The sequence below is a fragment of the Heterodontus francisci genome, chromosome 22, assembly GCF_036365525.1.
Source record: "Heterodontus francisci isolate sHetFra1 chromosome 22, sHetFra1.hap1, whole genome shotgun sequence".
In the NCBI taxonomy this organism is placed as follows: domain Eukaryota; kingdom Metazoa; phylum Chordata; class Chondrichthyes; order Heterodontiformes; family Heterodontidae; genus Heterodontus; species Heterodontus francisci.
This window is the reverse complement of record NC_090392.1, coordinates 30674185-30683630: the sequence shown is the minus strand read 5'-3', so window position 1 is coordinate 30683630 and position 9446 is coordinate 30674185. Positions and strand designations below refer to the sequence as shown.

Genomic DNA, 9446 nt, shown 5'->3' with positions numbered 1-9446 from the left:
GCACCTGCATGCTTACCTTCAACGACTGGTGTACGAGAACACCCATGTCTCGTTGCATGTCCCCCTCTCTCAGTTTAGGGCCGTTCAGATAATAATCTGCCTTCCTGTTTTTGCTACCAAAGTGGATAACCTCACATTTATCCATATTATGCTGCATCTGCCATGCATTTTCCCACTCACTTAACTTGTCCAAATCACTTTGAAGCCTCTCTGCGTCCTCCTCACAACACCACTACCAAATGCATCTTCCCCTTCCCTCCCCTGTTAGCATTCCGAAGGGATCATTCCCTCCGCGACACCCTGGTCCACTCCTCCATTACCCCCGACGACTCGTCCCCTTCCCACGGCACCTTCCCATGCAATCGCAGGAGGTGTAATACCTGCCCTTTTACCCCTTCTCTCCTCACTATTCAAGGCCCCAAACACTCCTTTCAGGTGAAGCAGTGATTTACCTGTACTTCCTTCAAATTTGCCTACTATATTCGCTGCTCACAATGCGATCTCCTCTACTTTGGGGAGACCAAACGTAGATTGGGTGACTGCTTTGCGGGACACCTCTGCTCAGTCCGAAAATATGACCCCAAGCTTCTGGTTGCTGGCCATTTCAACAATCGCCCCTGCTCTCATGCCCACATCTCTATCCTGGGCTTGCTGCAGTGTTCCAGTGAACATCAACGCAAGCTCGAGGAACAGCATCTCATTTATTGATTAGGCACGCTACAGCCTGCCAGACTGAACAGTGAATTCAATAATTTCAGAGCATGACTGCCCCCCCCCCCCTTTATTTAGTTTTACTTTTTTTTTAGTTTTAGTTTGTATTTTTTATTTTTATTTAATTTTAGTTTAGTTTGTTTCATCATTGCACTTTTTTACCATGTGCCTGCCTACTTCTTTTTCATGTTTTGCTTTTGGCTAGGGATTTCATTATTCTGTCATTTAATACCCTCTCTGCACTAACACTTTGTATTTCACCACACCATTAACACACTCTTTATCTTTGCCTTTGCCCCATGACCTCCTTGTCAGTTATTCTCTGTGACCTTCTGTCCTATCAACACCTTCCCATTTGTTCTCTTTTGCTCCACCCCACTTTATTTGCTTATAACCTGATACATTTCTAGCCTTTGCTGTTCTGATGAAAGGTCACTGACCTGAAACGTTAGCTTTGCTTCTCTCTCCACAGATGCTACCAGACCTGCTGAGTATTTCTAGCACTTTTTGGTTTTATTACAGCAGTTCTGGTCAATGAGTTTGCTCTCATTTATACGTCGGTTTCCCAGGGAAACCTTTCCCAATCACCCCCACAAATTCAAAAACGACAAATGGTGGGAAGGTGATAGAAGCCCTGGGAGGGAAAGAAAAGCAGGAGACACAGGGGGCCCTCCTCCAACCAAAAAGGAAGGTGATGTAAGTAATGATAAGACCCAGAGACCTGTGTGCTTCCATTGTAATAAAGCAGGGCATCTAAGAGCTGACTGCTGGAAACTAAAGGAACAATCTGTAGGGTTAATCAGTGCACACCCACTCAGTGAAGGAGAAGGGACCCTGATGGAAAGCACAGCAGAACAAGCTGTGGTTTTAACTGCAGCAAGAGTGAAACCCAGGAAGCTTATGGCTGCAAGTGCAGGAAAATTTAATAGGATTCCTGAAGGTTACTGGGGTTTTGTGTCTGAAGAGAGAGTAACCCCATACCCCTTGGGTGGGGCAAGCATGCCCATAGTGATCTACAGGGACACAGGGGCCACTAGATCTCTTTTACTGGAAAAGGCCTGGCCTTTCCCCTGGAGAATGCAGTAAACACCAAAATGGTGCTGAATGGTATTGGATGGCACTTGGAGTGCAATCGGTAACCTTAGGGATTGTCCCTAGTTTGTCTGTTGTCGGGGTTGACCTGCTCCTAGGTAATGATCTGATGGGGATGAAGGTGGTAGCATCTCCAGTAGTGAAAGACAGACTGCAGGAGATCAGAGAGACAGGGCAGTGGCAGGAGACGGTCCCCTGCAGTTTCCTTGAATTGTAGTGAATCAGGCCATGATCAAACCAGGTCCCCCAGACGAGACTGAATTGGCACTGTAGACAGATGACCATGAAGTATGTCTGTTTGAGACTTACTTTGGAAAGTTAGAAGACCCAGGGATTGGATTAATTGGATTTTCCCTAGCTGAGGCTCAGCGAGCTGACCCAGTATTGAAAGCGTTAGCACAGGCTTCCCAGTCTGAAATTGAAGCAGAGGGAGTCCCTGATTGCTGCTATTTAAAGAATGAGGTACTGATGAGGAAGTGTCATTCTCTTCTACACTCCTTCTTGATCCAGGGCTTGGCTTGATGTTAATTGTAGACTGAGGGATATGCCAGGTCATGAGGTTACAATTATGGTGAAATACAATTCTGTTGCTCATGGCACACAGCCCCTTGTGGGTGTCTAGTTTTCAGCTGCTATATCATTTCTGAATCTATCCCATTTAGCACAGTTATAGCGCCACACAACACGAAGAAGGATATCCTAAGTGTGAAGATGCGATTTTGTCTCCTGAAGGTCTGTGCAGTGATCATTCTTATCAATGCTGTCATGGGCAGATGCATCTACAAAGGTTAATTAGTAAGGAAAGGTCAAGTAGGTTTTTCCCTCATATTGGTTTTCACAACACCTGCTGCAGGCCCAGTCTGGCAGATATGTTCTTCAGGACTCGGGCAGTGCAGTGTTCCACCTAGAGTAGATTCAGTACCATTTTGGGTCTCAGTGCATCTTCCAAATGGTATTCAACATGGAGGAGCACTAATTCATGAGGTGATGGAGGGTGGTAGGTAGCAATCAGCAGGAGCTTTCCATGCCCATATTTGACCTGTTGCCCTGAGGCTTCATTGGGCCTCAATTAAATACTGAGGACTCCCAGGGCCAATCCCTCTCAACCATGTGCTATGCTGCCACCACCTCTGGTGGGTCTGATCTCTCAGTGGAACAAAACATACTGATGGATTGTGATGAAGGAGTCTGGGGCATTGGCTACAAGGTATGATTATGTCAGGCTCTTACTTGTCTAGGCTGTGAACAGCTCTGCCACTTTTGGCATAAGTCCCCAATAGTTAGTGAGGAGGACATTGCAGCATCGACTGGACAAGGTATGCTTTTGGCTTGTCTTGTGCCTAGGTCGATACCAGGTCGTCCATCCAGTTTTATTCTTATCTGACTTTGACTATAGTGGTTTGATACAACTGAGTGGCTTGCCAGGCCATGCAAGGACAGCACATTTCCTTCCCTACAGGCCGTTAGTGAACCGTATTAGTTTTTAACAACAAACCCAGCTGCGGTGGTAGGATTATGAAACCAAGTTTCTGACCATTTGCCTAGACCTCTGGATTATTAGCCTAGTAACATTACCATGGTGCTACCATTTCCTCTGTGCCCCTGCACTGTCAGACCTCCTAACTGATCATCAATAGTGAATTGAAACTTGGTGTTCACCAGTTTATGGGCTCAGTTGCACCATGGATAGTCACTTTTAAGGATTTTGCTTTCTTTGAAGAAATGGTACCATCATCATACTACAAATTGTGAGAATTACCATATAAATTAGTGTAATGTTTCCTCTTTTGACAACAGTGATTAAGCGTGAAATTGAGTGCCTTAATTTGTTTGTGCAGTATACTGTAACTAACATTAATGATGATGCAACATAATTGGCTCACTAAAGTTAACATTAGATATAAGTATGGGATAAGTTGAAAGTGTCCCAGACCACGGACGGCTTCCCCATCCCAGCATTTCTTGCTGAAATGCACGCTCCAGTAACTGGTCCCATCTTTGCCATTTACTATCCAGTTTTTGCAGCTATCGCTGTTCCTGGTAAGGTATTATAGTTAGCTATGTTTTGCATAAGCCTTTGTTTATAGTCTTGATGTTCTAGGTAAAATGTTGCAGTAACATATTTATTAGACAAATCTTTGTTTCAGGTGTAATTGTTGCTTGTAAGGTTTTTACTGTACAAGTCTTTGTTTAAGCCATACTTGTTGCTGGTATGGTATTACACTGAGGTGTTCATTGCATAAGTCTTCATTTAAGGCATTGATGTTCTAGGAAGGTGATACATTGAGGTATTTATTGTAACAATCTTAGTTTAAGGTATGATTGTTGCATGTAAGTTATTACAGAAATTTATTTATTGCACAGGTTTTTGCTTAATGTATTTGTTACGACCGAAGCGGGAGGAGTACACTGTTAATTCAATCCCACTTCTCCACGGGTCACAGTATATCAATAAACTTTCCCATTTACCGAAGAACAGCCAATTAGATACTCTATTTGACTCCAAAATAAAGCACCAGGTTTCTTTAATCAACAGCAAAATTAACTATTTATTATAAAACCAGGTCTTAGCCAATAATGAAGTAAATCTATATATGAAAATCTCCTTATTTCTCTAGCCATCACGCATACACACATACATCCAAAAAAAAAGGTTAACTGGGAAAAAGGATTTTGGTTTACAATGCAAAAGAGTAATAAAATAATTTAAAAACAAGAAATGCTGGAACCACTCAGCAGGTCTGGCAGCATCTGTGGAAAGACAAGCAGAGTTAACGTTTTGGGTCAGTGACCCAAAACGTTAACTCTGCTTCTCTTTCCACAGATGCTGCCAAACCTGCTGAGTGGTTCCAGCATTTCTTGTTTTGATTTCAGATTTCCAGCATCCGCAGTATTTTGCTTTTAATAAAATAATTTAGTTGGTCACGTTCTGGTAGGAAGTTCTTTGGTTTAGTGAGGTGTCCCAAAGTTGAATAGTTGGATGCCACTCGAACTCTTTCCAGGTGAGGTTGATGAACAGTTTGTGATGGGTAGGCATTCAAGATAATTCAACTGCAGCAGGCTTCACATAGGTCTTCTATCAGGTGTGCAGCAACAGGTCTTAGGTTTTACAGTAGCAGTATAGCAGCAGAAGATATCTTCAAATTTCAGGATTTCTTAAAACAGAAGAGGCAACAGGAACCACACTTGATGCAGGATTCTTCGGAGACAGGAGGCAATAGGAATCTGCCACCTTTGAAACACAGGATTTCTTCTCAAGAGATGCAGCATTCCTTTACAGAGAGGTAACACTTTTTCTGAGTCTTAATCTAATCTCCAGGCAGGTCAAAATCAAATTTCAAATGCCTGCTCTTCGACCAACTTACTGGCTTTTAAAAAGTCCAAACTTGAAACTGAAACTTCCAGAACTAAGTCACATGCCCAATCATAAAGTCTCTCTTGTCACTCAAAGTGTAACTCTGAAGTCACACCCCTTGCTGGTTTCCTTGAAATTACCTGCATTCCTGTTCTTGTGTGCAAGTTCAGCTTCCTTTCAAAACATCCAGCTTTTGTTTGAACTTCCTTTCAAAACATTTGTAAATTTCATCTATTTGCAGGTGTCTTAGTGTCCACTGAAATCCTTTTTCAGTTTTTTTATAACACACAGAATCCTACGTTTTGAATACAAAAACATAATGCCTTGTAACAATTGTCATTTTATGTAGGTATTGCAGTAATGTATTTTGTTCTGACTTCGGCAGGAGCAAAGCAATGTCAATTCAATCCCATCACTCCACAGGTCACAGCATATTATTAAGGTTTTCCCATCCAACCAGAAAACAGCCAAATTAAACACTCTAGTAACCCCCAAACCAGGTATCGAGAGACAACAACAAATTAACTATTCATTGAAACTAAATCTTAAACACTATTAAGATAGGCCTGTGTCTAAAGACCTTAAAACGTCTGATTTTAACCTAACTTCCCCATTCACACACATACACTCAAAAATAACAGTAGTTAACCAGTTTTGAAAAGTGGTGTTTTTTTTTAATTAGCTGTTTCTTTAAGAATAAATAAGTAAGTCTTTGTGGGATACATTCCTATTGGATGACGTATTCTAATATGAAAATAATCAAAAGCTACTTGAAGTCTCCATGTGGAGTTGATGAAATAGTCTGTTTTTGATAGGTCTGCAAACTCTTCGTCTGCAATAGGCATCAACAGTTCCTTCAGTGATGAGCACAGCAATTCAACTTGAATTTTAAAACTAACAGTACCTCACTTGAAACTTTACTTTGAATTCCAGCAAACTCAATCAGTCACAAGAGATCAGTCTAGAAGCAAATACTTCCTGGCTTGGAAGTAGAGAAAAGGAGTTTTACTACCTTCAGCAATACAAATGGTCTCTTGAAAGAAAAGGCTATTTTTTTCCTTAGGCAATCAACTCGGCCCGTAGCTCCCTGTAGAATTTTTGCTGAGAGAAAAGAGACAGCTCTTCAGTAGTATGCCCCGCTGGAGAGTCTCTCAAGACAAAGTCCTTCAGACTGTTTTTTGCCAGTTTTACACACAGTCAAATTGAAACATTATACCATGTGACCTCTCTCTCTCGTGCTGTGGCCTAGGGTAACAAGTGCAGCTGGCACACTGTGTCTCAGAAATACAAAACTTCTCTCCCTGTCTTAAAGGCACACTGTTTTAATCCAAGAAGAAAATAAATACAAGTTCGAGACAATTTATTATACAAGTCTTTTCTTAAGCTATCACTGTTCCAGGAATTGTATTCCAGTAACAGATTAATTGTATCAGTAAGGCATTTACAAGTATTTATCAATATTTATCCCATTCTCTCTTTCTTACAGCTAATTTAGTGGCAATTGTGATCCTGTCCCGAGGAAGATGCGGTCTCTCTAGATGTATCACTCAGTACCTGGTGTCCATGGCAGTGACAGATCTCCTGGTGGTTATCACTGCGGTGGTATTGAATCGGATCCGTGGTATTTATTTCCCGATTAGTTTTCTGACCATCACTCCAGGCTGCAGTATGAGTGCTGTCATAACTTATGCATCCAGAGACAGCTCGGTCTGGTTAACGGTCGCTTTCACCTTTGATCGATGTGTGGCCATTTGTTACCTGAAGCTGAAAAGAAAATATTGTAACAAGAAAACAGCAGCTGTGGTTATAGAAACAGTCTGTGCTCTGAGTTGTGTTAAAAACATTCCCTGTTACTTTATGTATGAGCCACTGTACATAATGAACAATGTGCCATGGTTTTGCAGCATAAAACCAATATTTTACACTTCACCTCATTGGGCAGCTTTTGACTGGCTGGACCGTATTCTGACCCCATGTGTACCTTTTGTTCTGATTCTTTTGCTTAATGCTCTGACTGTCAGACATATTATAGCGGTCAGTCGAATTCGCAGGAGACTCCGCATCCAAAGCAACGGAGAGAATCAGAGTGACACAGAGATGGAGGGTCGTAGAAAATCCATCATTTTACTGCTCTCTATATCGGGCAGTTTTATCCTGTTATGGATGACCTATGTTATAAATTTGTTGTATGTTCGATTTACAAATGGTAATTATTTTGCTGGTTCCAATTATACTGATCCAAGATTCATTCTGCAGGAAAGTGGATATATGCTTCAGCTTTTTAGCTGTTGCACCAACACATGTATTTATGCAGCGACCCAGGGTAAATTCAGAGATGAGTTAAAGAATGCAGTGAAATATCCACTGACCCTAATTTGGAAATCCAATAAATAATTGCAATTTTTTAAATGGAGAATTAATTGTTTATGTATAAAACCCCATCTCCTTTCCTTCTTTCTATCCCAATGCTGCCCCTTACAGATTCAATGTAATTCCATTCCATTTCTTACCTTCCTCTCCATCATAACCATCGCTGGAAGATTCTTTGTGTATTCCAGTGGTCTAGATTCAGGAACTATGACTTTGATTTGGTAAAATGTGTAAGTAACTCCATTGTTTAAGAAAGAAGGATGGGAAAACCAGGTAACTATAGACATGCCACTTTGATGTTACTTGTATGAAAGTTACTGGAATCTATTATCAAGGACAGAGTGACTGTACATTGACCAAGTATGATCGGAACAAAAAGATTCAGCATAGATTAGTGAAGATTAGATATGTCTGATTAATGTTCTTGACTTTTTTTTAGAAAGTCCTTGCCATGGATGTTGTCTATCAAGAAAAGTAGGGGTCCTAGCACTGCTGTGCTTTATACCTTCCTCCACTCTGAAAAACAAGTATTCACCACTACTCTGTTTCCTGTCACTCAGCTAATTTTGCACCCATGCTGTTACTATCCCTTTCATTCCACAGACTCTAACTTTGCTGACAAGCCTGTTATGTGGCACTTTCTCAAAATCTTTTTGGAAGTCCATGTACACCACATCAACCACATTACTCTTTTCCATCTCTCCATTACCATCATCAAAAAAACTCAAGTAAGTTAGTTAAATACAATTTGACATTACCGTTTGACAATTTGAGCTTCACACATGCACAGAAAGGACTCCTGCTGTCAGTATGGTGCTGCGCATGTGCAGCCTACATCAGCAGCTAGCTTGCCAGAACTAATTCGCGCATGCACGCAAATATGTCATTTGTTGCTCGTTGTCCAAGGCCTCGCCACTTCGCCCCACTTGACTGCTTCCCCTCCCCACCTGTGGGCCCTCGCTCGCAGCCTCGCCTCTACTCTGCCTTTGCTCTCCACTCTGTCCCCCTTCTGGTCCCCACTCCCTCCCGCTTCTGGTCGCTGCTCCCTCTTGCTTCTGCTCCCAACTCGGGGGAAGCGGGGAAGAGAGAGAGTGACAATGTAGGCAGGGGAGGGGAGGGAGGCTGCGAATGGGAGGGAGCGGGGAGCGAGTGGCCGAGGGGGAAGAAGTGGTGAGCCAACGGATTCTTTGAATTGCACACACAACCCCACACATGCAGCTATTCCAGAACCACTCTCTTGGTGTGGTAGAGATTGGAGAGGTCCCACTATGTTTCACAGACTCAGTCATGACCCAAGGATTCCATTTCCAGCCAGATTGATTTAAATTCTCATATTAAAACAAAATGTCCATTGGATTTAGGTTTATGAAACAACAACTAGACGAAAAGCCAAACTAGTTGTTTTACATCGGCACAGGTCTAAAAATAAAGCTCACTTAAGTGATGCTGGATCAAGTTGTGGATTTGGCTCTTATTACAACACAGAATCAGCTTTCTGCTGGTGTTCATGCTGAACACGAACTCCCGGGATGTTGTAATGAATTGAGCAGCGCCATCTTTGCTACTGGCAGCTGCCAAAAACGTCGCACTCAGTGACGTTTCAGTGCACTGCATTTGCGCATGTGCAAGTACTGCACCACCTAGTGTTTGTGTTGTCAGCAAATGCATCCTTTTTGAACAATTGCAATTCTCCAGTCCTCTGACACCACCTGTGAGTCAAAAGAAGACTGGAAAATTATGGCCACTGCCCCCACAATTTCCACTCTGATTTCTCTCAGTATCCATGAATGCATCTCATCTGGTCCTGGTGACTTATTAATTTTAAGTACAGCAAGCCTATCTAGTACCTCCTCTTCATCAATATTAAACCCATCCATTGTCTCAACCAAATCCTCTTTCATCATGACATAGGAAGCAA

General features: G+C 42.1%; 1 protein-coding gene across 1 annotated transcript; it reads left to right on the top strand.

Annotated features, from left to right (window-relative positions):
* The first annotated feature begins 3773 nt into the window (after positions 1–3773).
* Positions 3774–7552, top strand: LOC137381589 (probable G-protein coupled receptor 139). Its single transcript, XM_068054284.1, has 2 exons — positions 3774–3843; positions 6645–7552. The coding sequence occupies exons 1-2, from the start codon at positions 3774–3776 to the stop codon at positions 7550–7552; spliced, it is 978 nt and encodes a 325-aa protein (XP_067910385.1).
* Positions 7553–9446: the final 1894 nt, after the last annotated feature.